Consider the following 25,442-nt stretch of genomic DNA (forward strand, 5'->3'; position numbering starts at 1 on the left):
TGACATAGATATACCCAACTCCTTCTCCCATGTGGACTTGAGGCCCACAACGGGAGCTGGGGTTACACTGCACAGTTTGTTATAGATGCGAGACATTACAGCTTTGCCTGATAGTTGCAAATTAAGGAGCTCGTTCAGTAACTTAGCAGCTGGAGCTTCTTGAAAATTGGAGAGGTGGGACTGCAAAAAATGTCTGAGGTGTAAATATCTAAAAAAGTGAGTTTTGGGAAGACTGTATTTTCCTGCCAGCTGATCAAATGATGCTAGTTTATTGTGTATAAAGAGATCTTTAAAGCAAATAATACCTGCTCTAAACCAGACCTGGAACAAGTTGTCCAAAGTTGGTGGGAGGAATAGGTGGTTTGAAAGGATGGGGCTTTGAAGTGAAAAATTATTCAAATTGAAATGTCTCCTGAACTGCGCCCACACCTTCCCCAGACTGTAACCAGTAGGTCAGGGACCGAATATTGGCAGCCCAATAGTAAAAGCGGAAGTTAGGGAGTGCCAGACCCCCTTCAGTCTTAGGTTTCTGTAAGTGCACCTTAGTTACTCGAGGTCGTTTACCCTTCCAAATATAAGAGGAGATTATAGAATCTAGAGTTGTAAAGAAAGACTTGGGAATGAAGACCGGTAAAAATTGAAATAAGTATAAGAATTTAGGAAGGATATTCATTTTAATTGAATTAATTCGTCCAACCAGAGTTGTGTTCAGGGGTGACCACTGTTGAAGGCTTTGTTTGACATTCTTCAATAGTGTAAAAAAGTTGGCTTTGAGAAGTTGTTTATACTTTCTTGTAATTGTGATACCCAGGTAGGTGAACTGCTCTTTGAACACTTTAAAGGGGAAACCTGACAAATCTATTGGAAACGCTTCTTCATTTAATAGACAAAGTTCGCTCTTGGACAGATTTAATTTATAACCAGAGACTTGACTGAAATGCATGAGTAGTGACAATATAGACGGTAGGGAAGTATTTGGATTTGAAATAGAAAGCAATAAATCGTCAGCATAGAGAGAGCCTTTGTGTTCAGTTTGACCTCTTTGTATAACCTGGACAAGTTTACTGCTTTGAAAAAGCATTGCTAAGGGTTCAATAGCTAGATCAAATAACAATGGGCTAAGGGGGCAACCCTGACGTGTGCCTCGTTTAAGTTGAAATGGTTTTGATTTCTGGCTATTAGTGCAAACAGACGCAACAGGGGACAAGTATAGGTACTTGATCCATGAGATGAAGTTGGGACCGAACCCAAATCTTTCCAGCACAGCAAATAGATAGTTCCATTCTACACGGTCAAATGCTTTTTCCGCATCAAGGGAAAGAACACATTCTGGAGTGTCCTTGGACGGCGTGTGCAGGATATTAAAAAGGCGTTGGATGTTGAAAAAGGGGTGGCACCTTTAACAAAGCCAGACTGATCTTCAGGTATGACTGCTGGCAGGACCCTTTCCAACCTGTGGGCCAGCGCTTTAGCTAGGATCTTAAAGTCGACGTTCAAAAGCGAAATTGGCCTGTATGACGCACACTCAGTTGGATCTTTCCCCTGTTTTGCAATTAAAGTTATGGAAGCATCGTGCCAGGAGGTTGGCAGTTTGCCCTGTGTGAATGCTTCAGGTAGAACTGAGTGGAGTAGAGGTACGAGCTGTGGGGCAAATGATTTGGAAAAATTCTACCGAAAAGCCGTCTGGGCCAGGAGACTTCCCTGACTGTAGAGAGAAAATTGCAGCGCAAATCTCTTTTTTGGAAAATGGCGCATCCAAGATCTCTCTGTGGGTGTCTGCCGGCTCAGGAAAGTCCAAGCTTTTAAGAAAATGTGTGATTGGTGAGTGATCGGTGGGAGATAGCTCTGGCATTTCTGGCTGCATCCTCCTGTCGACGCACCTCCTCCACCATCATATTTCAACATTCGGTTACAGATGCCTGTTACCAGAAAGGTGTTACTGCTCCAAGACCAACCCTCCTCTGCCCTGTTGGACGTTGCCCACGATAGAGAAGAGCAGATTTGGCCTGTAGCACAGCCATGGCTGGGGTTCACTTCCTCCCCGTTGCTAGGGTGGGAGCAGCGCCTCTCAGTCCCAGGAGTCTGTGAGTGATATCTCCAGCCTCACTTTTGCACATTTGAACTCCTCTGCTAGGTTAGGGATAGGCAATGACAGTATCCTGTCGCTGTAGAGTCCAACACTGCTTAGGCATTTCGGAAGTCCAAGCCACTTCCTCATGTAGGTGCTCACTAGCCTCTCCATTCGATTGGCATGATTAAGCGAGACCCTGTACATCATCAGTGGCCACAGTAGTCTGGGTAACAACCCAAACTGTAAGCACCAGAGCTTCAGTTTCTCTGGGAGTGTGGTGTTGTTAATCTGCCTGAGGTCATTAGCCATGTCATGCCGTATTTGGCCCATGTCAGTTGTTAGTTTTGACCAGCCACAAATGCAGTTCTGCAGCTTCTTTCCTACCAGCATTGATGGTCCAATAGTTGCAATGCTGGTTAATCTATTCATCGTTGATACCGTTCCAAGGTCCGTTGCCATAAAATCTGTCTCAAAATGGTCTTCTTCCGTCCCCACTCTCACAGACCCAAGACGTGTCTTCTACTTTGAAGTTTTTGTAGCAATATTGGGTTTACCAAAAAACGGTCTATCAGATTCTCAGGATTGTCTATTGTTGTTTGTTTGGTATTGTCTGCTCCTGGTCCCTCGTTTCCCTGTGTACATGTAAGGGTGTGTGTGCTGTGATGTTCGGGTTTTGCTGCCACACCAGGCCTTGAGAGTCTTCCCGCCTTAGAGCCAGCCACACCTGGAGTAATCACATTCAAATCAAATCAAATCAAATTCAAATTTTATTTGTCACATACACAGTCATACACAGTACGATATGCAGTAAAATGCTTACACAACTGCTCATGACCTAAAGAAAAAAAGAAAAGGCTATGAATAAGATAGGAAATAAATACGAAAATTAAAAAGGATAAATTTAACTAGGAAGGAATAAAATAAAATAAAATATAAAAATTAAAGTTAAAAATGAAATAACTGTACAACACAAATTAGAATGAAGGGTAAATTTAACTGGGAAAGAATAAGATAAAATATATAAGTTAAAATTGAAAAGAAAATAACTGTACAACAAAATACACAATACACAGTATAGAAATATATAAGAATGTATGAAGAAATATAAATATATATATACAATAACAGCAGCCGTACAAGTATTAAATGGAAATGAAGAAATATAATGTCCAGTGTTGTGCAATCCACATTTGTAAGTGTCTTGTGCAGTGGAAATATCACCTATTACTGATCAGCCTTGTCAAGGAAGCACTACTTAAGAGAGTAGCGGAGCAGTGCTAGGCGCAGGTTCGTTGTATTAGGAACACAGTTCTCCTGCTCATAAGGTGAAGATGTACTAACTGAAGTGTCTCTTGTTTCCAGGAGGATTGCAGAAACGTGTGGCGGGAGCTGGGCACCTATGTACATAGACTCAGAGGATAGAGGAACATTTACCGTGGACCACGGAGGAAAATCACTGCATGGGAATTGAGGAACTGTCGCACAGAGAACTCACACACTGTGAATTATTAGTACTTTTGTTGGTATTCTTTGCTGTAAATAAACACATTGTCTACATTCAGAAAGTCCTGCATTTGGGTCCTACTTCTGCCAAACCGTGACACTGTTGTTGGGACTGCTGTCCCCTTCCCCAGACTCACTTTTAAAACATCATTTAAGTACTACATTTTATATTTATTTTGGGATTTCACTGCATAACATTAACATTTGCTTGATAATTTCGGCTAAGATGCCCTGATGAATATATATTTGGTGTCCTGACAGCTGCATAGAAAAAAGCACTCACGTGACATTTATACTACGGAAAGGACTACTTTCTTTCTCTTAAGAAAAATGATTTTGATTAAAACTGTGGGATAAGTGGGTCAAATATGGTAAACCTGTAAAATTATATTTTGTGCAGGTCCTAGGTGAATTTCATGTATGTTATTTTAATCTACTTATTTGTTTATTTTTTTGTATCTATACAAAAAATATTGTATATATGTTCATATATTACTTAGTGCCTGAACCTATCTCCACTCATAATCTGTGTAAAGAAATCTTTGAATGCCAGAGGCCAAACATTACTCTAGCTTCATTTAAATTGTCTGAAATTGTGAAAAGAAAATGTGACAAATATGAGCCCCGTACAAAAAACAAAAGAACAAAACAAAACCAAACAATCAAACAAGAAAAAGTAAACTAAACAAGAAAAGACAAATGGGGAAGGAGACACACTCGTTTTTTCACGGCACTGTAAACAGTCAACCGATGGACTCGAGGGACCCATTTAACTTACGTACCTCTGACATACGTACAGTATTATGTCACTTCCGTAAATAGGGACTTTTACGAAATCGAAGCGCACTTTGCGGTTTATGAATCTGAATGTATCTATATATACAAATAAAATAGTTATGAATCAAATGTTAATCAGGAAACAGATCTATTATTAAAAAAGAAGAGAGCCTTCATTTTCATCAGCGGAACTGAATTTGCATGTGCTGACCTAACGGTGGCCGGGGCTGACGTCTCCTCCTTCAGCCTGACGTCGTCCCCAGTGGTCGTGCGTGCCGTGCCGGGCCTCTCTGCAGATGGAGGTGGCGCGGGGGGGAGGTTGTTTGGGGATGGTTTGCCGGGATATCGCGTCACCTCCTCGGTGTCTTGCTAGCATACTGTCACCTGCTCGCATTCAGCACGAGCTGTTTGCACGGACATGAAAAGTAAGATTTCGGGTCGCGGTAGCCGCTCCTGTTTGTGAGCCCTTTGTAAAGCACGTCGCTGCGGGCCAGGAGATGTTTCGTGAGCTTTGGTGGGTAAACAGAAGGCCTTTACCTTTGCAGGGTTGACAGCTTCTGTTTAGGGGCTTGTTGTCTTCGCGGTAATGACAGACTACAGCTGCTGCTGCATCTGCTTTTGAGCTATCAGCCAGAGACGAGGTGAGTGCGATGTCTGTCTGTGTATTTGGTGTTGAGGTGATGGAGCTAGCGTTAGCTTACAGCAGCCCCTTTCTGAAGACTTTATTGCTATTAATGGCCTGTCACGTTTGCAGACGTCCACCAGAAGAAGATAGTTGGTAACTATGGCTGAACAAGACGTTTGCCTCCACCTCGATTCAATAGGCGAGGTGACAAAGGAGGACCTTCTGCAGAAGTCTAAGGTGCGCTTTTCATACAGTGAAGCTGCTGTCAGATGTAAAATATACCCTGTTGTGGATGGCGACTGAAATAAGCACTTCAGCTGTGTTGTGCTCATGTAATATCCATGCATATAAACTTCTTCTTCTTTACTATGTTGTGTTAATATTGCCTGTAGGGAACTTGTCAGTCATGTGGAGCTGGTGGTCCAAACCTGTGGGCCTGTCTACAGGTAAGGTTAGGACTTAGATCCTGTTAAATACCTTACGTTATTATCTCAAATAGTTAGCTATAAAGCTAAAAAGTGGCTTAACTTCTAAGCCAACACTGCGCTTAGCATATATCATCAGAGACTGGAGGGCCAGGTGAATGCTGTATAATTAATGTTAGCGTGGAGTATAAATGTGCTTAAAAATGCAGTTCCTCTTCAGTTCAGGAAAGCGATAAAGGGTGTTGATTGATTTTTGGATTCTGAACAGAGAAGCAAAAAGGAAGGAGATCCTATCTTACATTGTGTCTGATTTGCAGAATGACTGCCCGTATGTCGGGTGCGGAGAGTCCTACTCTGATCACAGCACCCTGCATGCACAGGTGCGGCCCTTTCATACAAAATTTATTTGCAAGCCCCTTTTTTAAAATTAGTAGTCTATAAGCAGATTGTGTGCTTCCTTTTTAGGCTAAGAAGCACAACCTTACCGTGAATCTGACAACGTTCAGGATCTGGTGTTATGTGTGTGAGCGAGAGGTGTTTCTGGAGCACAGGCCGGCCCTGGTGCCCGTAGCTGCTGCAGCACACCTCTGTAAAGCTACAGAGCAGGTATGAGTTCAACCCAGCTCATGTTTTTATGTTAAGTGTCTTACTAGTGGAATTTACATTTTAACATAAGAACAAGAAATACACACACACACACACACAAGATGCTTATAATATTTGTTTATTCTCTTTCTAGGAAACCTCTCCCCAGACAGTTGGTCACCCACTCAAAGCGGTACCGATTGCTGTGGCCGAAGAAGAAGGCTCAGAGTCAGAAGAGGATGAGCTTAAACCCAGAGGTATATATGCATGCATGCTTGATCAGCTTCAAACATTTCTAGACTGGTGGTCAAAGTTGCCCTGGTTTCTTTTTATTCAGGCCTTGAAGGTTTTTCTTTTCTCTCTGACTTGTACAGCAGTCTTTATGTCTAAGATGTTTAGTTTGAACGCTTTCTGAGAGGATAAAGTGTTTCATGATTGGTGATCTTTTTTTGGATCTTTGTTTGTAGGGTTGACAGGAATGAAAAACATTGGAAATTCCTGCTACATGAACGCAGCTCTTCAAGCCCTGTCCAACTGGTGCGTGCTTTTCCTCCTAAAATGTAGAACAACTTTAATGTTTGTTTTGGTTTTAATCAGGTTAATCATTGGACATATTTCAGTCAAACAATAAAGCTTCTCTTTTGTTTTACATCTACTACTAATGTTAGAGGTGCTTTAACCTCAGCTGTCCCTCTGCCCCCTCATTAGCCCTCCTCTCACTCAGTTTTTTCTGGACTGCGGTGGATTGGTAAGGACTGACAAGAAGCCTGCTTTGTGTAAGAGCTACCAGAAACTCATCTCAGAACTCTGGCATAAAAAACGGTAATTAAAGCATCACAATGATTGTATGTAAACTGGACAACAAACTAGTGTTTAGTCATTAAAATGAAAACATAATTGCATGTCTCTTATTACTGCTTCCCTCTCAGGCCCAGCTATGTTGTCCCTACCAGCCTGTCCCACGGCATCAAACTGGTGAACCCCATGTTTCGTGGTTACGCTCAGCAGGTAGGGCTGTCCGCCCGGCATGCTTCAACAGCATCTTGACACTGTCCTTTTATTGGATTTTATATCATTAAACCCTTGGATTTGCAAAAAATGCTTTTCACAAGATTACTCGGTTGTGTATTTTAAAGTGCAGTCCATTATTTTTGACTCAGTTTTAAATCTGCAGTTTGTCTTCCCCTTGTGGCAGTTAAAGCAAGTACACAAACATGGTTGATTGGCCTTTGACAAAGAGAAATCCACATTAGTGTTAATTCCTGTTTTCCTTTATCTTTAATCACTTTCATTGTTAGACTACAAGCCTTCCGTCAAATGCCATTTGTCTGGAGGGGGAACTAGACAAAGTAATAGGAAATGGATTTTTTTTCTTTTAACATAAAGACAGGAATTGAATTTCCCTTTCCCTTCTGAGAGGCTGCTTAATCTGAAAGATAACTGCTCCTTGGAATAACACAGGCTTTACTTCTGTTGTTCTGTATCCTTCATATTTGAATACTGAAAAGACCGAGGGCTTCATTTTTACCCAGTTATGTTTCATGGCACGTCTAAGGATAAACTTCAAGTCAGACTTAGTATTTTAGTTTGTCTGATCCTATTTAAAGAGAAAATGCAGACAGTCACACAGTATCGAGATATCTCCAATCCAGTTTCTTGTTATTTTTTCCATATTTTCTCGGTGGCTTAGTTAATGTTTGATTTGTCTGTTTACGCAGTGGCTGTGATCGGCACATGGTATCTCGCTAATGTGCAAACCGATTTCTTGTTACTCCAATGTTTCTGTCTTTTTGCTTGCAATATTTGTGTTTATCTATTGTCCATTTACAAATGTTCTCTGTGAATGCGGCCCTATCCATGCAGTTAATATGAGGTTTCTGTGTTGTCCAGGACACTCAGGAGTTCTTGCGCTGTCTGATGGACCAGCTACACGAAGAGCTGAAGGAGCCTCTGTCGGAGTGTAGCGTGGGCTACGACGGGAGCGACGGGGAGGACAGAAGAGACGGAGACCGCTCCCCCTCTGAGGATGAGTTCCTCTCCTGTGACTCTGGCTCCAGTAGTGACCGAGGGGAGGGAGGAGGGGTGGGTGACAGTGAGCTGCTCATCCAGGATGAGTGTGATGGGATACGGTCACCGGCAGGTGGAATGGGGGACGTCAGTAGTGGTACAGTGATCTCTGAGAAGGAGAGGCTTAAAGAAAGGAGGTTACCCGGCTCCCCGCTCCATGGAGGCTCACAAGAGATGGATGAAGATGCTGATGTGGACACAGCAGTTGAGGAAGGGTTTCCAGAAAGGAGGGCGGAGGATGAAGAGGAGCCTGCAGCCCCAAACACAGAGGTCCAAAGTCAGGAAAACCATCAGACGTCTAACACAGGGCAAAGTCAAGTCCCGAGCAACAACAGCTCAGGTACAAGACCAGCAGGAATACAGTGATTTTATATATTTATATATCTATATATTTATATATTGGATTATTCAGTTATGTATTGTAGAATATCATCAGTTATCATTAAGTTTGTGTTTCCACTGTGATGTTTTCTAGAGCCAGACAATGAAGCATCGATGACCCAGCCCCAGTCCACTCCCTGCAGTCCTGTGCGCACCCTTCAAGAGCTGCATCCCAAACTGTCCTCCAGTCCCCCCCGGTCCAGCCCTCTCCGCTCTTCAGGACCTGCATACTCCTTCAAAAAAGGTGAGAAAATTTCTCATAGACTGCTCAAGATGCTTCACAATTTTAACAGAGTCCCCAGGTTGAGAAACATTTGCCTCGGTAAAACACATTTTTACCGCACTACCGTGGTAGTCGCATGTACAGAACTGTAAGTAAACAACATAGGATGCTTCTTAATGTTTCACATATGAAGCAGGCGAGTCTTTGCCTGTAGAATCACACTGTCCAAAGTGGAGTTCTTGAGTCTTTCTAAGTTTTTTATTTTTGGAGATGTTGGCTGCTTTTACACTCATTTTCACTCCAAGGTTTAGGTCAGGTGACTGTGGAGGCTCACGTGACTCGTGTATCATTCAAACCGTCAGTCGGTTGAAAAAAAACCACATAATTTATTCCCATTTCTTTGGCTGAATTTAAAATGTCAATGATAACACAGTTTGATAGGCATAAAGTAGTACTTTGACACATATTAGCTGAAAACTTGGGATGTCTCATCATGGTGTGCAGTGTGGCCTTTAAAAAATGAGAAAACTGGACAAGTGAAGGATGAATGAATTAGTGGCAGGCATTAAAAGGTATGTGTAGCTGATGAATAGTATCTGAAAGTCATTTTCAGTTTGAGTATACACAGTTACAAAGATGTTAGTTAAGGTGGCACTCTTTGAGATGCTCTCTGCCTTTGTCTTCTGAAGCCAGCCCTCCCTCCCATCATGTGTCTTCCAGCTCAGCTGCTGCTCAGTGCCAGGAAGAAAAAACAGTCTCACTATCGCAGTGTGATCTCGGACATCTTTGATGGTTCGATCCTCAGTCTAGTCCAGTGTTTGACCTGTGACAGGGTAAGATGCACTTCACATATTTGAACACAAGGGGGAGGTAGAGTATATGCTTGATAAAATATGTTTATTTGTTAAATTATATTACATTTCCTATCAAAGCAGGTTTAAATGAAATGAAGTGACTTGTGCAATTATTTCATTTCAGTATTATACAGACTTTTTTGTGTAATTAGAGTGATTAAAACACATTCATAATTGCTCTTTTACTGCTAGAGGTATGCTGTTTAAACTGGTTCTCTGAATTTGGTACAGGTCTCAACTACAGTGGAAACCTTCCAGGACTTATCCCTCCCTATTCCTGGTAAAGAAGACCTAGCAAAGCTCCATTCATCCATCCATCAGAACCTGCCGGTGAAGACTGGTGTGTGCCCTGACACTTACGGCTCGCAGGGGTGGATCTCCTACATCATGGACTCCATACGGCGGTCAGTGAATGAAATATAATTGAAAAAGGCTGAGACGACGTTTGCATGTTTGACCCTTAGTTGTGCATAATGTTGACTGCTGATGTTACCGATATACTTTTAATCTGGTATGTTTCTGACTTTAGTTTCCTGTAACTTCAGATGTAGTTAGATAAGCTTTCTATATGCCTGCAAGGTAACATTTTTACAGAATTAACAGCGAGTAGAAACTTGCTTGGCCTGTCGGTTTTTTTCAAAGTCTTTGTGTATTTCCTGAAAACGAATCATAAAACTACAAAAGCTTCTTATTTAGCTAGTCTTTTCAGTAGGTGCTGCAACACGTGTCTGTGTGTTCGATGATGAAGATGAACGCATGTGCTATGCCAGATCTATAAACTAAATAGATCTAAAAAATGAATAGTTTATTTCCTCTAACTAGCAATCACTTTGCTAGTTAGAGGAAGTGTATTGCAGGTGATGCCTCATAGATAACTTCCTTCAATGATTTATCACATTTTTTTCTGAAAATGTGCTGATAAACAGATAAAGTTTGTGTGTAGGACATGTAGAGAGGCCATCTAGAGTCACTCAGTTACTCATTGGTTGGATAGATTTGGTAAACTTAAGGTGGCTCTGAAAAGCACTACACTTACACTTTTCAGCAAAAATACTCTGGATAGTGACGTCACACGGTTGCACCGCATCGAGTTAACAGTTAGCAGTCCCCTGGAAATGGGTTCTGTTCAACCTTTCCAGTTTGAACCAGAACAATCTGAGAGAGGATGAAAATAGTCAACCAGTACTTAGTTTAGATGAAGATGAAAACAATCCGTCACACGAGGATGTGAAAGTGAGGGAAAACTACTGGTGTCTATGCAGCTACTGCTTGCCAGTGGCAATGGTGTCGTGCCAAATTATGCATCCCCGACAGAGACCCAGAGTGCACTGAGAAGTAAATAACAATGGCGGCCTACTGGTAAATCGGTTTTGTATAAAATGTGCCTGAAAGGAAAACATTTGGCGTATTTTAATACCACATATATGTTATTGGAAGCACAGTGCATATTTTAGCGCAAACATGTGTTAATAGCCGGGGTTCCCTTTAAAAGCTACTCCTTTGATTTCATAATAACACTCAAGCAATGGTGGAAGAGGGCTTTTATTGTTTAACCCAGATTTATTCTCTTTTTAAAAAATTCTGCTGACTTAGAGCATCTTTGAACTCATTACTGTTTTTGTTTTTTGGCTTAAAACATTACTGTATTTCCCGGACTACAAAGCGCACCTGAATATCAGAATCAGAATCAGAATACTTTATTGATCCCTGGGGGAAATTTTTTTTTGTTACAGTGCTCCATTATAAACCAACATTAAGACAAGACAGACAATACACTAACTAAGAATAGTACAATATATACATATATATACATACATAAGTCACTCATAAATAAATAGCTGAAAAAGAAACATGTGTAGTTATAGCAGCAAACAGTGTGTTAAGTATTAGCCGCACAAGCTAAAATCAGGGGAAAATCCTGTTTTGTACATACATTAGCCGCACCTGACTAAAAGCCGCAGGTGTTTCAATGTTGACTTATCATATGTAAGAGAATATACACAAAGGGAATTGTCAGGAAAGAGATGGCTGTTTGGAGACACATCACTTTTATTAATATTTTGAAAAACAAATTACGGGTACATATTTGCACAACTTTTTAGGTATATGTACAAGTACCGGTAATTACAAGTACGAAACATGTACTGTGCTTCATAAACGAGTAACAAATGTAGTACATAACAATAACCTACAGCACACCAGAAAAATAGATTCGGCCTACCTTTTAGGCTCAGGTGCAGTGACACGGCTTTAACAAGAAAAGTCAGTCATTCACCATCTTTCTCTTCTTCCTGCGCTCTAAAACCACCAAAGTCCTCTTCTCCAGTGTCGGATATGAACAGGCTCAGGGTGGCTTCGTCATCCACTCTCCGCTTCTCTCCTTTGTTGTCACTTTCAAAACCAAAGAAATCCTCGTTGTCAGTGTCAGAGTCGAACACCCTCTGAAGGGCCGTGGTGGTGTCCTCCTCTCCATCATGCAGCAGTCCAGCCCTTCGAAATCCGTTGGTGATCGTGGATGTTTTCACACTTTTCCACGCTGTCAGAATCCACCGGTGGAGTTGGGCATAACTTGCTTTTCGCAAGTTTATCGCCGCTCATCATCCACGACTCCCGCTGAACGTGTAGCGCTACTTTGAATTTTGTTTTTCGCGCTACTTCGTACGGCACTACGTTGCCTGGCAGATGGACATGTGACCAACATACCACTCTTGAACCCCGATACTGTGTGTCTGATCATATGCCCTTCCGCCAGGCAACGTAGTGCCGTACAACAGCGGAACAAACAAAAAAATCGTCTTATGATATGACAAAACTCATGGATAATCCATAGAAAAGCCGCACCTGACTAAAAGCCGCAGGGTTCAACGCTTGTGCAAAAAGTAGCGGCTTATAGCCCGACAATTACGGTACTCTTTTGGTTCGGTCTCATTGGTAAGTGTATTTTTCCAAAAATCACCATCAAACTACCTGTGCACGTATGTTGGCACTATACAGGCAGAGCATCCGGAGACTAAAGAGCCAGATATCTCCCTCAGGAAGGAGTGCAGATAAGATCTGACCTATAAGGTCATACTCCTACGCTTTGTTTGCGTCATCATAGCTCAAAAATTCATGTTCACATTACTACTCTGCTGTGATGGCACAGACTAGTTTATGAAGTCTTGTTTCAAAGCTTTGACTTTTACCTTCACGGCTGTTGCAATCTTGATATTATGGAAACAGAAGTGGCCGTGTTTTGACAATGCTGTTATCAGCTAACACAGGGGTCAGCTTTTTCCCCATGAGAAACCGGGACTGTTGTGGAGCGCTGCAGGTAGAAATATGAAGGACAGCAGACAGGTGATCATCACTGAGAGGGGATTTGTTAAACTTAGTCACTAAGCATATTTATTGACATATGAAGGTAGAGCCAAAGAGCGTCTTCTGATACACGGAAATCTCTCCTCTATGAGAGAGCAATAAAGATCCAGCAGTGATGATGATGTGAAATACTAATGATTCGGTGCTTTTGCTCTTGCAACATGGTTCATTTTTAGCAATGACTTACACAACACTTCCTGGTGTATAATTCAGTGCAAAAACATCAATTTCAGTTCTGTGTTCATTTCAGTCACTTTATCTTTCTTCAGATTTAGACAGCCATTCGTTGTAACACCTGCCAGTTTGTGCCGTTTCAGCTCCAGCCTATCCAAGCATGCGGTTACCGTCATGGACGAATCACTCCAGCTCCTCCATGATGTCAAACTCTCTTGTTTCACGTGTACATAGACTTATATTGGGCTGTGTTGCAGATATCACATTTCTCATCCGGTGGCAAGGAGAAAAAGTCAAAATTGTCTGCTTTGTTTTCAGCCGAAGCTTTAGATTTCCCCGAAATGTCCTCGTTCCTTCCTGTTAACAGTTTGCACATTTTCAAATGCTGTTTTATCAAGTCTACGTGTTTCATCTTGTATTCATCTTTTCATCGTGGTGATTCAGTGGTGAATCACACTAATCTGCTCTACACAAACTAAGCATACAACTTTACCTCCAACTTCAGTAAATAAATTCTTAGAAGTCAAAGTCATTTTTAAAAACTACTTAAAAAACAGACATCCGCCTTCAAAATAAAAGCAACAAAATTACATTATGATTTGAAGCTATTCTCCAATGGAAATTTGGTGGTTACAATGGAAAACACTTGAGTGATTTATAATTATTTATATGAGTGCTTTTGGATGAATTGTTACTCCATTTTTTAGTTATTGGCAGGTAATTCTTATCAAATTAACCCAAAGTCTCCTCAGAAAGGGCGAGTGACTTCAGTTAGCTTTAATTAGCTCTGGTGGAGTCTTTGCAAAGACTCTAGTGATTATAGCGGACATCTGTAACCTTAAGATTTCCAGTTATTAAGTCACGCCCCCAATAACCTTAATTCTTAATACAATAAATATAATTTTGACTCGCTTTTGGAGCCAGCCCCAAACGGCCATTTCAAGGAATTGCAGTTTTCCAGATGTTCTAACTTTCACATCAGTCCATCCTCTAACTCACTTTGTTTTGTCTGAGAATCAAGCTTAAAGAATATTCAGGCTTATTAGTAAGAATAATTAAAAATGACTAATTGAAAAAGGGGAAACATTTTCACTATGTGATCAACTGCGCTGAAGTTTAGAGTTGCCTTTTAAAGCTAATATTTCTCCAGCTTGCTTTGGGTTTTTTTTGTTATGAGTATTTGTGTTTGTGTTGTGCAGGTTTGTAGTCTCATGTATCCCCAGTTGGTTTTGGGGGCCCATGGTAACACTAGAGGACTGCCTTGCTGCTTTTTTTGCTGCAGATGAACTCAAAGGTAATTGGTGCTCTAATAATGCTCCAATACTAGCATAGTTTATATGTCAGAATTTCAATTTCCATTCATTTTCTTTGTTTTTTCCCAGGGGATAACATGTACAGCTGTGAGAGATGTAAAAAGTGCGTCAAATTAAATGCTTGAAATATATATCCTTGATTTAAAAGGAGAGTACTTGTATGCATTTATTCACACAGTGTTTTCTTTTCTACAGGTTGAGAAATGGTGTCAAATACTGCAAAGTGCTTAGACTTCCAGAGGTGCGGTTTTCTTTTCTTTTTTCTTTTTACTTTTTTTTTTTTTTTTTAGCTCAGCACTTTCTTTCAGTAGATAACACATCGGTTTCATTTGCAATCTGCTGCATAATGCCATCTTTAATTTCCTTGTTTTGTCCTGTATTTGCTGCATAGATTCTGTGCATTCACCTGAAACGTTTTCGGCACGAGGTCATGTATTCGTTCAAGATAAGCAGCCACGTGTCCTTCCCGCTCGAGGGCCTCGACATGCGACCTTTCCTGGCTAAAGAGAGTCCATCGCAAGTTACCACTTACGACTTGCTGTCAGTCATTTGCCACCATGGCACTGCAGGAAGTATGAGACCACAAAGTTTCCTGTTGATATATTATTTCCCCCGTGGGCAATATTTCTCACAGAGCGAGCAAAACACATATCCGATTAGCATCTGTCTCTAATATGTTTTGTCATGCTGTTTATGGGTGCAGGTGGGCACTACATAGCTTACTGTCAGAATGTAATCAACGGCCAGTGGTATGAGTTTGATGACCAGTATGTTACCGAAGTCCATGAGACGGTGGTGCAGAACGCAGAGGCTTATGTGTTGTTCTATAGGTGAGCAAAGGTGTCATTTACATAGACTCTACGCTAATTCGTCCAAGATGTGTTAAGTGATTTATTTCTATTGTACTCGTGCAGGAAAAGTAGCGAGGAGGCTGTGAGAGAGAGGCAGAAGGTGGTGGCTCTGGCCAATATGAAGGAGCCCAGCCTGCTGCAGTTTTACATCTCCAGAGAATGGCTCAACAAGTTCAACACCTTCGCTGAGCCAGGCCCCATCAGCAACCACACGTTTCTTTGTCAACATGGCGGTATGTGTGGTTAATAAGTCTCTTCTTTAAAATCAGAATTGCTCGCTTTACTTTCATGGCTCAGCCTGCAGCTTGGTATAAATATTTTTATTAAGTCGTCCACTGACTTGTCTTGATTAGAAAAACATGCCTGCACTGTCTTTATTAACGTGTTTCATCTCTGTGCAGGGATCCCTCCTAATAAATACCACTACATAGATGATCTGGTTGTGATTGTTCCCCAGAACGTGTGGGAATACCTTTACAACAGGTAAACGTGCTCCATGCTGCCAAACAAACCTCAGTATGACTATGTTACGACCTTGGCCTGGGATAACCTGGGCGTAACAAGAAATGTGATTTCCCCACTCCAACTCCACCCAAGAAAGAGCCAAAACACAGAGCAATTGCAAATGCTATGCAGCTATTTATTGACTTCAGCAGTGAGCTATGGCAATGAAACAAACAAAAGATCTCCAAAGGTCCCTAATCTTCCCTGACCAAATTAAGAGTCAAACAAAAGACAATTTGCTCACCTAAACCCCTATCCAGTAAACAAGAGAAAAGAGGTTTTAATGATTGAAGGCTTCTCACTCCTGTAGTGTTCAGTATATACAGTGAAACAGAACAAGTTGTCTGATTTACAAAACTATTTACACAGATCTCGACCAGCACTCTTGAAATCAGACACACAAAAGTGACAGTCACTTTGTGGCTGAGTTGCTTTGGTGCCAAGCACTTCTGCTTTGCAGTAATAGCACTTAGAACAAGGAGGTTGAGCTAGGAGGAAGGAAATGTCGCAAACTGACTTGTTCCAACGGTAGCATTGTATTACAGCACCACACTTGAATTCACTGAGCGCTTTAGAATGACCCACTCTTTCACCAACGTGTGTAAAGTCAAGCTGCGTGGTTAGGTGCTTGATTTTTATACCTGAAAAAGGTTGAAGAGGTGTCACTCAGTACTTTTGTCTGTATTAAAAAAGAAACCAGACGCTGCTGCTGTTTAGAATCAAAATGACCAAAACTGTCACTCGGCATAAGAGCTGAATGGTTATGTCATGTAGCAACATTGTTGACCACTTTGATTATATTAGGCAGCAGCACCCATTTAAAGATGACATGCATCTCAGCATTGATGTAAAGACCAACAAAAAGGCCTTATACTTCCTTATCAAATCATGTGTTAATCTCTCTGTTACGGATTTTTTCTGCTTTCAGCTTCGGAGGTGGCCCAGCAGTCAACCACCTCTACATGTGTGCAATCTGTCAGGTGGAGATTGAAGCTCTAGCTAAACGCAGAAAAACAGAAATTGACACCTTCATCAAGGTAAACGTGTGTGTTATGCAAAAGTTTACCTTTGTGCTAAAGTGTCTTTGTGTTGAATGAACTTTTTTTTTCTCTTGTGTGTAGCTGAACAAAGAGTTTCAAGCTGAGGAGGCTCCAACAGTGATCCTGTGTATCAGCATGCAGTGGTTCAGAGAGTGGGAGAGCTTTGTGAAGGGCAAAGACAATGGTACGATGAGTAGCAGCGCATTCGAGTTCCCATCTTTCTCTCTTTACCAAATACTTTTATACTTTCCTTTTCCCAGAGCCACCCGGTCCCATCGACAACAGTAAAATCGGTGTTATGAAAGGAGGACATATACAGCTAAAGCAAGGTAAGTCTGAGGAGGTTGAAAAGGACATAAAGGTAGAAAATCAATGTACTGTTTTTAGACATTGCGTGTTTTTTCACCACAGGTGCAGACTATGGTCAGATCTCAGAGGAGACTTGGCAGTACTTGTTGGGAATTTATGGCGGAGGCCCTGAGATTGCAGTGAGACAGACGGTGGCCCCGGCTGACCCCGACACCCTTCACGGAGAGAGGAAGATTGAGGCAGAGACGAGAGCACTTTGAGATAAAGAGAGGTTGGAATCTTTACACTTTGCTTCATTACTGTGCAAAACTTTTGAGACTGATGTTTTTGAATTTTTTAAAAGTGATCTTTAGCAATAGTTCTCTGGCCTCATTTTGAGTCCAGTCCTCGTACCTGACCATTTTCAGAGGAAATTTGTTTAATGTTTGTTGTTTAATTTTAAATCGTATCTTTAGGCACTTTGTTATTAGGAGCCTGTCACGAAGATTATTTGTTCCCATTTCCTTGAGTTGAATCTATAAAAAAACACCCCAAATCCAAACATAAGACAGTTACACAACACAGAGCTATTAGCTTTAAATTTGGCACATCTCCACATGGTGTGCAGTGTGTCCTAAAAAAAAATTAAGGAACCTGGATAAAGACGACCTGGCAGGCCTCAAAAACGTGAAAAAATGGACCTAAAAGTTGCATCTGGACTTCATCTCCTGTTATCTGAAGTGGCTGAGGTGTGTGTAATTACACAGGAGCTGGAGTGAAAATCAGTGGCAACAGGTCTTATAAACAAAGGAATTCAGATTCTGTATTTTTGGTGTAAATTCTGATCACAGAGCAGGGGATCCACATTTAAAACTTATTATCAACATGTATGGTGGCGGTCAGAAGAGGTCCAACAGTGAGTGTCTACAGCCATCTGTAAAACACGGGGGAGTTGCTGCCTTGGTTTGTGGGATTTGTGATGAAACAAATATAATAAGTATTGTCAGATATTGATTCACCATGATATACCATCTAGAAAGTGTCTGATTGGTAACAGCTTCATCTTTTAGCAATAAGTGATTCAAAAATCGCAATAAAATGCCTCCTCAGAGCCCAGACCTCAACATTATTGAAGCAGCGTGGGATCATCTTGACAGAGAAGAGAACAAAAGGCCTGAAGCTCTGTTGCTGAACTTGTTAGAACTGTACAAACTCTGTATTTCCGTGTATGTTTGCAGGATTCAATAAATGTCTGGAATTTTTTTGGAAAATATATAGCAGTGAGAGGTGGCTCAAGACATTTGCACAACACTGTACTTATAAACATACATATCCCTATATATGCTGTATATACACAGAGTGGATTCAGGTATGCCTTTTAGTGTATTTGGGTAAATCAGCAGAAAGAAGGATATCTGGTCTCTTAACTGCTATAAATCCAAAATATAGAGTTGGAGATGATGCCTCACCAAGGGTCTGCTCATTCTCAAACTGTTTCTCAACTTTTATCATCCCCAGGTCTTCTGAGCCCTTTTTCCACTCTTGTCCTCACAGGAAGCTGAGGAATTTGCACCACGGTGAAGAAGCCCCATCTTGAGCACTTTGTAAATGTAGCAGCATGTTATTCTGAAGCCATGTTGCAGCAAGAGAAAACGCTACCTAAAAACAACACGGTTTATTTGTTGGATAACTTTGATCCTTAATGTTGAGGTGTACAAATAAGATGTTGTCACATCCCTGGAGCTGTTTTTGGTAGCTGTGGTGTCTCAGTGGCCGCTGTAGTGACATGGTGTTGTATAATGCTAAACGGGCAGATGGCTGCAAGTATTACAAGACGAAATGCTCCGGAGAATAGAATTACAGTGTGTTGCTTTTGAGGACTTCTCTTCTTCCCTGGAAGCAAACCCAGAGACATTAACAGTGCTTTTTGTTATTTAGTTACATATCAGCAGGTACGGCCATGACGAGAGGGATGTCAGATAAATCACAGTCGGACACTTTGATCTTTAAAGGGGACATATTATGCATATCTACTTTGTTTTTCCACAAAAGATGGCAAAAGAGCATCTCTAGAGATATTGCATGTAGTTACATACAGGCCCCACTGGTGAATAGATGCACCTGAATACAACAGACCTGCCCCGGTGTACATTTCTGTGTTTTCATGTCACCTTTACTGCTTTAGTCCAAGCTCAGCTCGGTCCTTTACGTCTCTTTGCATCTCTCCTCATCGCACCCTGTACTGCATTTCAGCACGTTTAAAATCCCACTACAGCTGACCTCATTTACATAATCTTCAGTTTTTGTTTACAGACAATGAAATGAGTGTGAAATGTGAAGACACAAACTACAACCTGGCTTGTAACCTGTCGCCAGTTATGAGCCAGTTTTTAAAGCTGCATTGCTAAAGTTTCAGTTTTTGAATTGATCCATGGTTCATAATCATGAGCTCAAATCAGTGGTTGTTTGTGATTGCTTTGTGTTGCATGTAAAATGATCACACTGAGAATGATAGAAACATCAGAGTCTCTCATTCACGTCTATGTGGCACACTGTGCTGTACTGCTCTCACTGGGTGGTGCTTTCGGCTGCTCCCGTGTGTGTCTTACAGACCACTTCCTGAAAAGGAGATTGGGCACCAGCAGCACTTTTAATTTAAAGCTACAGGCACTGAAAGCGTCTGTTGAAAACTGGGGGTATAAGCTGAACCTTAAACATTTCGGGGACATGTAAAGCCTGCATCAACATGTTAAAGTGGTATATAATATGTCCTCTTTAAAAGCACTCAGGACTGTGGGTCTTTTCAGGTTTGAATTTGTTTAAAAGGGTTTACAGACTACAAAAATGCATGTTCCAAAAGACTTTGGGTATAAATGCATGAAAAAAAAGTTGTTGTTTTTTTTGTTCTTCTTTGCTCAAGTGAGGACATTTCACTGACAGGTTGAGTTTTTTTTTATTTTTTATTTTTATACCCCAAACAGACAACCCGTTATCTTTTTGTGTGCTCAAAATGATCGAAGTGTTGACTCGCTTCTGTTTAGTTTACGCAAGCAGCTATCAATACTTAGGAGTTTATGAATATTAACAGATGGAAATTTGGAAATGGGAATTTTCATGGGGCATAAACAGAAAGTTGAGCATGAGAGAGGATTAATGAAGAGAATCTTGTGCAACAAAACATCAGAGCTGGTTTTTATGACGAGAAGAGACAGAAGCTTTTGATTTCTAAGTGTAAATTAACTTTGAGATGCCTGTTATTACAACAGACCATTATGCAGTATTTGTTTAAAGGGCAGTATTAAGTACAAAGTGCTTTTTCCCACCATCTTCTAAAAATTTAGCAGAAATAACACAACAGCTTCACAAACAGATATCACATATGCAAAAAAAAAAAAGAAGAAAAGAAACATGTCGCACCAATAAGGTTACTCCTTATACTGATTCGGTGTATGTATACTTTTTTTTTATTATTATTATTTTGTTTTATACTACTGTGCAATGTTTGGACTCCAATCTGAAGGTGGTAAATAAAAAAAAAAAACCTTGTAAAAATTTAGCATAAGTATAAAATGTTAGATATTTTCCTGAAGTGTGCAATTCATGTTGCAGAAATGCAAGAGAGATAATTCGATAACAAATCTGTAAGAAGCTTAGCTAAGTAAACTTAGTCATCCTCTTTCTCATTTCAGATAAACCACACGCTTGCCTTTTTTGTTCTTTTTAAAAAATAAATAAATAATAGAACCCTAACCCTTGCCAAACGTTGCCCCCACATTTTAAGTAGTTAATGCTTGGCATTATTTTAATAAGCTAATTCTTTCCCTTTAATATATTAGACTACATTACATTATATTAGTCTAGTCTACTGTCAGTTAATAATAATCAGGTTTAGAAATGGTGTTAATGAGCTATTACATGCTTCTTCTTTTTTTTGTCAATTTACATGACATGAAGTCTCCATAGGTGTTTTTCATAAAGTGTCAGTGCATATACATTGCTTTTAAATCTCTATTTTATCAGTAATCATTAAGGGAGAAATTATATGTATTAGACTGGCAGTGAAAAACCTCCAGAAGTAGACTGTGGGTAAATGTTGCAACTCAGCTGATGCCGGTTTAAAAGTAGCTAGAAGTACTTTGATAACGAAATTTTCAGGGCCAAATGACTGAAAATAATAGTGAGGGCTTATTTAATCTTTTATGTAAGATGAAGGTGCAAAGTGGTGTTTGTTCCAGAGTGTTCCCCGTTCTGTGTCATTTGCTTTTTTTTAAAAAATAAAAAATTCCTCTAAGTGAAATTACAATTTTTCCCTGATGACGAGTTCACCCACACATATTTGGGAGTAATCGTCTGAATTTCTTCACATTTGTATCAAGGAATCATTTTTGGCTATAATTTGAGGCATAACAGATGGGTCTCAATAATAGAGTATGATCATTCACCCCGGTTGCGTTTGCCAAATAGAAGAGCCAAAATAGAGGCACAGGACAAATTGACAGTGAATTCAACCATAAAGCCAAAACTGGCTCACCTCTGTACATGTAGTTATATATCTAGGTTTCCAATAAAATCAAAGTTAATGTTTGTTTGTTTTTTTGGGGGGTGGAGAATTAATGGTCAACCAGGGCTCCACCAGAGTTCAGGTACAGAAGTGGTAGATTGTTTCTGGCTGGGTGGGCCCAGATCACTTCTATCGCTTGGTAGATCATATGGTCCTTCTGACTTCATTAGGTGGTGACCTTCTGCTAGGATGGTTCTCAGTTCATCCAAATTATTGTAGTTAAAGGAGCTTGGAAAGAAAACCGTCTGGACTTCTTTAAGTTTCCTTAAAAACATCTCACCTCTTATCCGAGAAGCTTCTCTAGTTCTAAGAGCAATTGGTGAAGAGTGAAGAGTAGAAGAGCCACCTTGACAAGACAAGACTCAGCTATTCATCTGCATTTAAAGGACACAGGTCTCTCTTTTGAAGATGCCAATGTTCACATTTCGGACAGAGAAGACAGATGGTTTGAAAGAAGAGCGAAGGAAGCATCTATGTCCACTGTGAACGACCATCTTTGAACAGAGGCGGTGGTTTAAGACACCAACAGTCTGCCATCTATAATCCAGTTTTGAGAACCCTTCCCAGACGCCTTAACGACCACTCACATCCTGAGCCATTTGACCTCAGTAAATCACCTGATAGGGTGGGGCTTAGTCTCACAGTGGGTTCACCTGAAACATTGACTGATTGTGCCTCACACCCGCTTTCAAAGGTGTGGGGCAGAGGATCAACAGGGGGTCCACGACCCTCTTGGGGACACTCCCAATAGGGCTTAAAATCTGGAACTCTCCACCATTTGCTCTTAGAACTGAAGAAGCTTCTTGGATGAGAGGTGAAAAGTCTTCAAGGAAACTTAAAGAAGTCCAGACACTTTGTTTTCAAGCGCCATACATTGCGCTAGGATGATTTGGAGCTGGGATGACATTTGGCACTTCCAAGTTTGAGGCCACAGTTCCCAACCGAAAAAGGGTGCAGGTCTCTTTCCACTTTGGAAAGTAGTTTCTCCCATAGGGGAGTTCAAGTATCTTTAGATCTAGAGAATGGGAATAGCATATTGTCTGAAGAGATGCAGGTGCTGTACCGGTCTGTTGTGGTGAAGAAAGAAATGAGTGTAAAGGTGAAGCTGTAGATTTACTAGTCATGCTACATTTCTGTCCTCACCTATGGTTAGAGCTGGGCGTGAAGACCGAAAGAACGAGATTGTGGATACAAGCAGTGGAAATGAGCTTCCTCTGAAAGGTGTCTTGGCTTGCCATGGCTATTGAGTGGACTCACTACTGTGCATGTTCAGCTCTAAATTTTCCAGATTTCTAATATCTCATTCTGTGACATATCTACTTTAACCTTTTGGTTCCCGTGGCATTCTTGCCTTCCAGCTAAGTGAGGCGCCCCTTATCCAAAACAACTTCACATTTGGCACTGTGCTTGTATAGTCAGCAATACACCCATCCAATGTGAAACTTGATTGTGGAAATAGGCGACAGTAGTTCAGATAGACACAGATTCATCAATTATTTAAATGTTTTTATATTTAAAAAGACCTTGGACATTTTTACTCTCTAACAAGAAAGTAGAAATAGGGTTTCCCTTTAATGTGTTCGAGTCATCTTAGCAGAATAAAACAAAACTTTGACAAATACCGATCAAAAATTAAGTGTTTGATGTGTGCTTTTTCCCTTAATAATAGCTGGGGTAACTCTATCTGCACTATAGTCATCCTACTTTTGAATACAGTGCCTTCAATCCCCTACACACTGTTTGTTAAGGTGGGAAATTTCCCAACATTCATCCACCTTTACATTAGTCATGTATGTCTAGCAGTGTACTATTAACTCTAACAGCTTTATTTGTTTGGAAGCTCAATCGAGAAAGCTCTCATTCATGCAGAGATATTAAGGAAAGCGATGAGAACTCAGGAGGTAATCATTCCTTTGTTCTCCAGCTTTATATGAAAAACAACAGGAACCTTTGAAAGGCGCGTCCTAACACATGATAGGCAGAATTACTTTTTTCCATTGTTTTGTTTACACCACTGATTTGTTCATTGTTTTCTAATGTGTTTTCTTTTAGCACATTTCCATGTTGTATCCACGAGAGGTGTTATTGGCGATATGTGTATTATGTTTAGATACATGTTTTTTTTTTTGGGGGGGGAGTGCAATGAAATAAAAGACAAATCTTAGTGCAATCTCAGCTCTATCATCAAAGATGTGCTTGACATGCTGACAGTCTGAACAGCTGACCTGAAGACTGGAGCGTTTTTTTTTGTTTTTTTTTTGTTCAGACTTTCTTTGCAGTGTAGAGAAATCGTGAATGGTGATTACTTAATTATCCTCATCTGTGAGTTTGTTTGTTTGTGTTACAGTGCGTAGCTACACGTGCAGAGTTTTCACTTCACTCAAAAATGTGGACAGTTAATCGGAAATGTTAAAACACACAACGGGATCTCATTGACTTTTGTTTTCTCTGTATCCTCTAATGTGTGGCTCGTGTGCTCATGCCAGTAGTGTTGCTTTGATAACGTGGGACCTAAGTGGTTGGCCTAAATTCAATGAGATGTCTTAATATCTGTATAACTGATGTAATAACTTATGACTAGTTTGATGATTAAAATTCCCTCGTATTACATTTGAAAATGCCAATTTTCTTTGGTGTGTGTGTGATGCAAGAAGGTACTGATGGTTGCTTTCAGCTGCTTTTTGGTAAATATTTGAAACCTCACTGACAATTGTTCAAGAGGAACACCAGTGGCCTGATTCCAGGACATTGGGTGTTCCTATCAGCCTCAAAAAACTGATGCAGCATTTTTACAGAGCTGTGTAAAAGTCCCCTCATTTCTTTATATTTCGCTAACAAGGAGCCAGACTGTCATGTAATTTTTTCAAGTGGTCTTGAGCAATAGTTCTCCAGATTTTTTTTTTCTATTTCACTATGTTCATGTGGTGTAGATAGGTTTTAGGCCTGCCACTTTTGTCGTCCACTTGTCCAGTTAAGAACACACCCTGCTTAGATACCATGCCAAGGTTTTGTCTAATGGCTCTTTAATATTGACTTTGTTGGTTCTTTGGAAATGGTCTGTCACATGTAGACACAGTGCTGGTTTGTTAGGTGCCTTTTTATGCTTGAAGAATTCATAGGCTAGTGTTATATGGCTTTGTTAAGGAAAATGTTCTAAAACACTTCTTCAGTAAAGACCCAGAGAAGAGAAACACACAGAACTTCTTGCTAGCAAGGGCAGTCTCCAGACTGAGAGACTCGCGCTGAGCACTGCCCCGGTCTTTATTTTGTACTTCTGTGTGTGTGTGTGTGTGTGTGTGTGTGTGTGTGTGTGTGTGTGTGTGTGTGTGTGTGTGTGTGTCCTGCTGATCAAAGGGTTATGAAAGCACAAAAGCTACATCCTTGGTCACAAAGAGGGTAGTCTCCCCCACCCTAGATGGTTCACCCTAGATAACACGGTGAGGAAGTCCAGCAGTTAAAACACTTAGACTAGAACAGACGTAGCTACGTTAATCCTACCATAAAACAATAAAACAAGGTACGAACTCTCATGCTCCTAGGATGTGGGGGTGAACACCCTAGAATGTTACAGACCTCCTAGGATGAGACATCCTTTCAATATGCCACCAACTATATACTTCTACATACAAATAATTACATGCAGCATTCTACCATATGCAAACTTATATCATTAAAAGATTATACTGACTACTAAGTACAATTTTCCATTGACAGGCTTAATAAAGAAACAAAAGAAAAAAAAACTCTAAATCTGTAAAAATGCTCACACACAAGGATTGGAGTGAAAACGAGTGAAAAAGCAGCCAGTGTCTCTCCCCCCCCCCCCCCCCCCCCCCCCCC

The 25,442-nt window shown here is 40.7% G+C and overlaps 1 protein-coding gene across 2 annotated transcripts; it reads left to right on the forward strand.

Moving 5' to 3' along the window:
* The first annotated feature begins 4,399 nt into the window (after nucleotides 1–4,399).
* Nucleotides 4,400–25,413, forward strand: usp20 (ubiquitin specific peptidase 20). 2 transcript variants are annotated; one of them, XM_086301194.1, is made up of 26 exons: nucleotides 4,400–4,776; nucleotides 4,897–4,992; nucleotides 5,106–5,213; nucleotides 5,369–5,422; nucleotides 5,719–5,781; nucleotides 5,867–6,007; nucleotides 6,141–6,243; nucleotides 6,454–6,523; nucleotides 6,695–6,808; nucleotides 6,916–6,994; nucleotides 7,877–8,393; nucleotides 8,529–8,678; nucleotides 9,378–9,490; nucleotides 9,743–9,915; nucleotides 14,245–14,339; nucleotides 14,428–14,461; nucleotides 14,554–14,599; nucleotides 14,750–14,930; nucleotides 15,062–15,188; nucleotides 15,273–15,442; nucleotides 15,611–15,692; nucleotides 16,642–16,750; nucleotides 16,835–16,937; nucleotides 17,014–17,082; nucleotides 17,165–17,333; nucleotides 18,560–25,413. In XM_086301194.1, the coding sequence occupies exons 3-25, from the start codon at nucleotides 5,136–5,138 to the stop codon at nucleotides 17,320–17,322; spliced, it is 2,829 nt and encodes a 942-aa protein (XP_086157320.1). In that variant the 5' UTR covers nucleotides 4,400–4,776; nucleotides 4,897–4,992; nucleotides 5,106–5,135; the 3' UTR covers nucleotides 17,323–17,333; nucleotides 18,560–25,413. The 2 variants fall into 2 exon arrangements, with proteins under 2 accessions (XP_086157320.1, XP_086157319.1); XM_086301193.1 differs by having other exon boundaries at nucleotides 4,400–4,992.
* The last annotated feature ends 29 nt before the right edge of the window (nucleotides 25,414–25,442 follow it).

This window comes from Aulonocara sp. 'chitande type north' Nkhata Bay, linkage group LG7 (assembly GCF_057382095.1).
Source record: "Aulonocara sp. 'chitande type north' Nkhata Bay isolate Kocher_YH1m ecotype deep benthic linkage group LG7, A_spYH_male_GT1.1, whole genome shotgun sequence".
In the NCBI taxonomy this organism is placed as follows: Eukaryota; Metazoa; Chordata; class Actinopteri; order Cichliformes; family Cichlidae; genus Aulonocara; species Aulonocara sp. 'chitande type north' Nkhata Bay.

Excerpts from the sequence above, each read along its gene's own strand:
- usp20 (XM_086301193.1), top strand. The coding sequence starts at position 5,136 with ATGGCTGAACAAGACGTTTGCCTCCACCTCGATTCAATAGGCGAGGTG. Across the intron at positions 9,491-9,742 it reads AGTGTTTGACCTGTGACAGG|GTCTCAACTACAGTGGAAAC; the intron begins GTAAGATGCACT and ends AATTTGGTACAG. Across the intron at positions 14,462-14,553 it reads AGCTGTGAGAGATGTAAAAA|GTTGAGAAATGGTGTCAAAT; the intron begins GTGCGTCAAATT and ends TCTTTTCTACAG.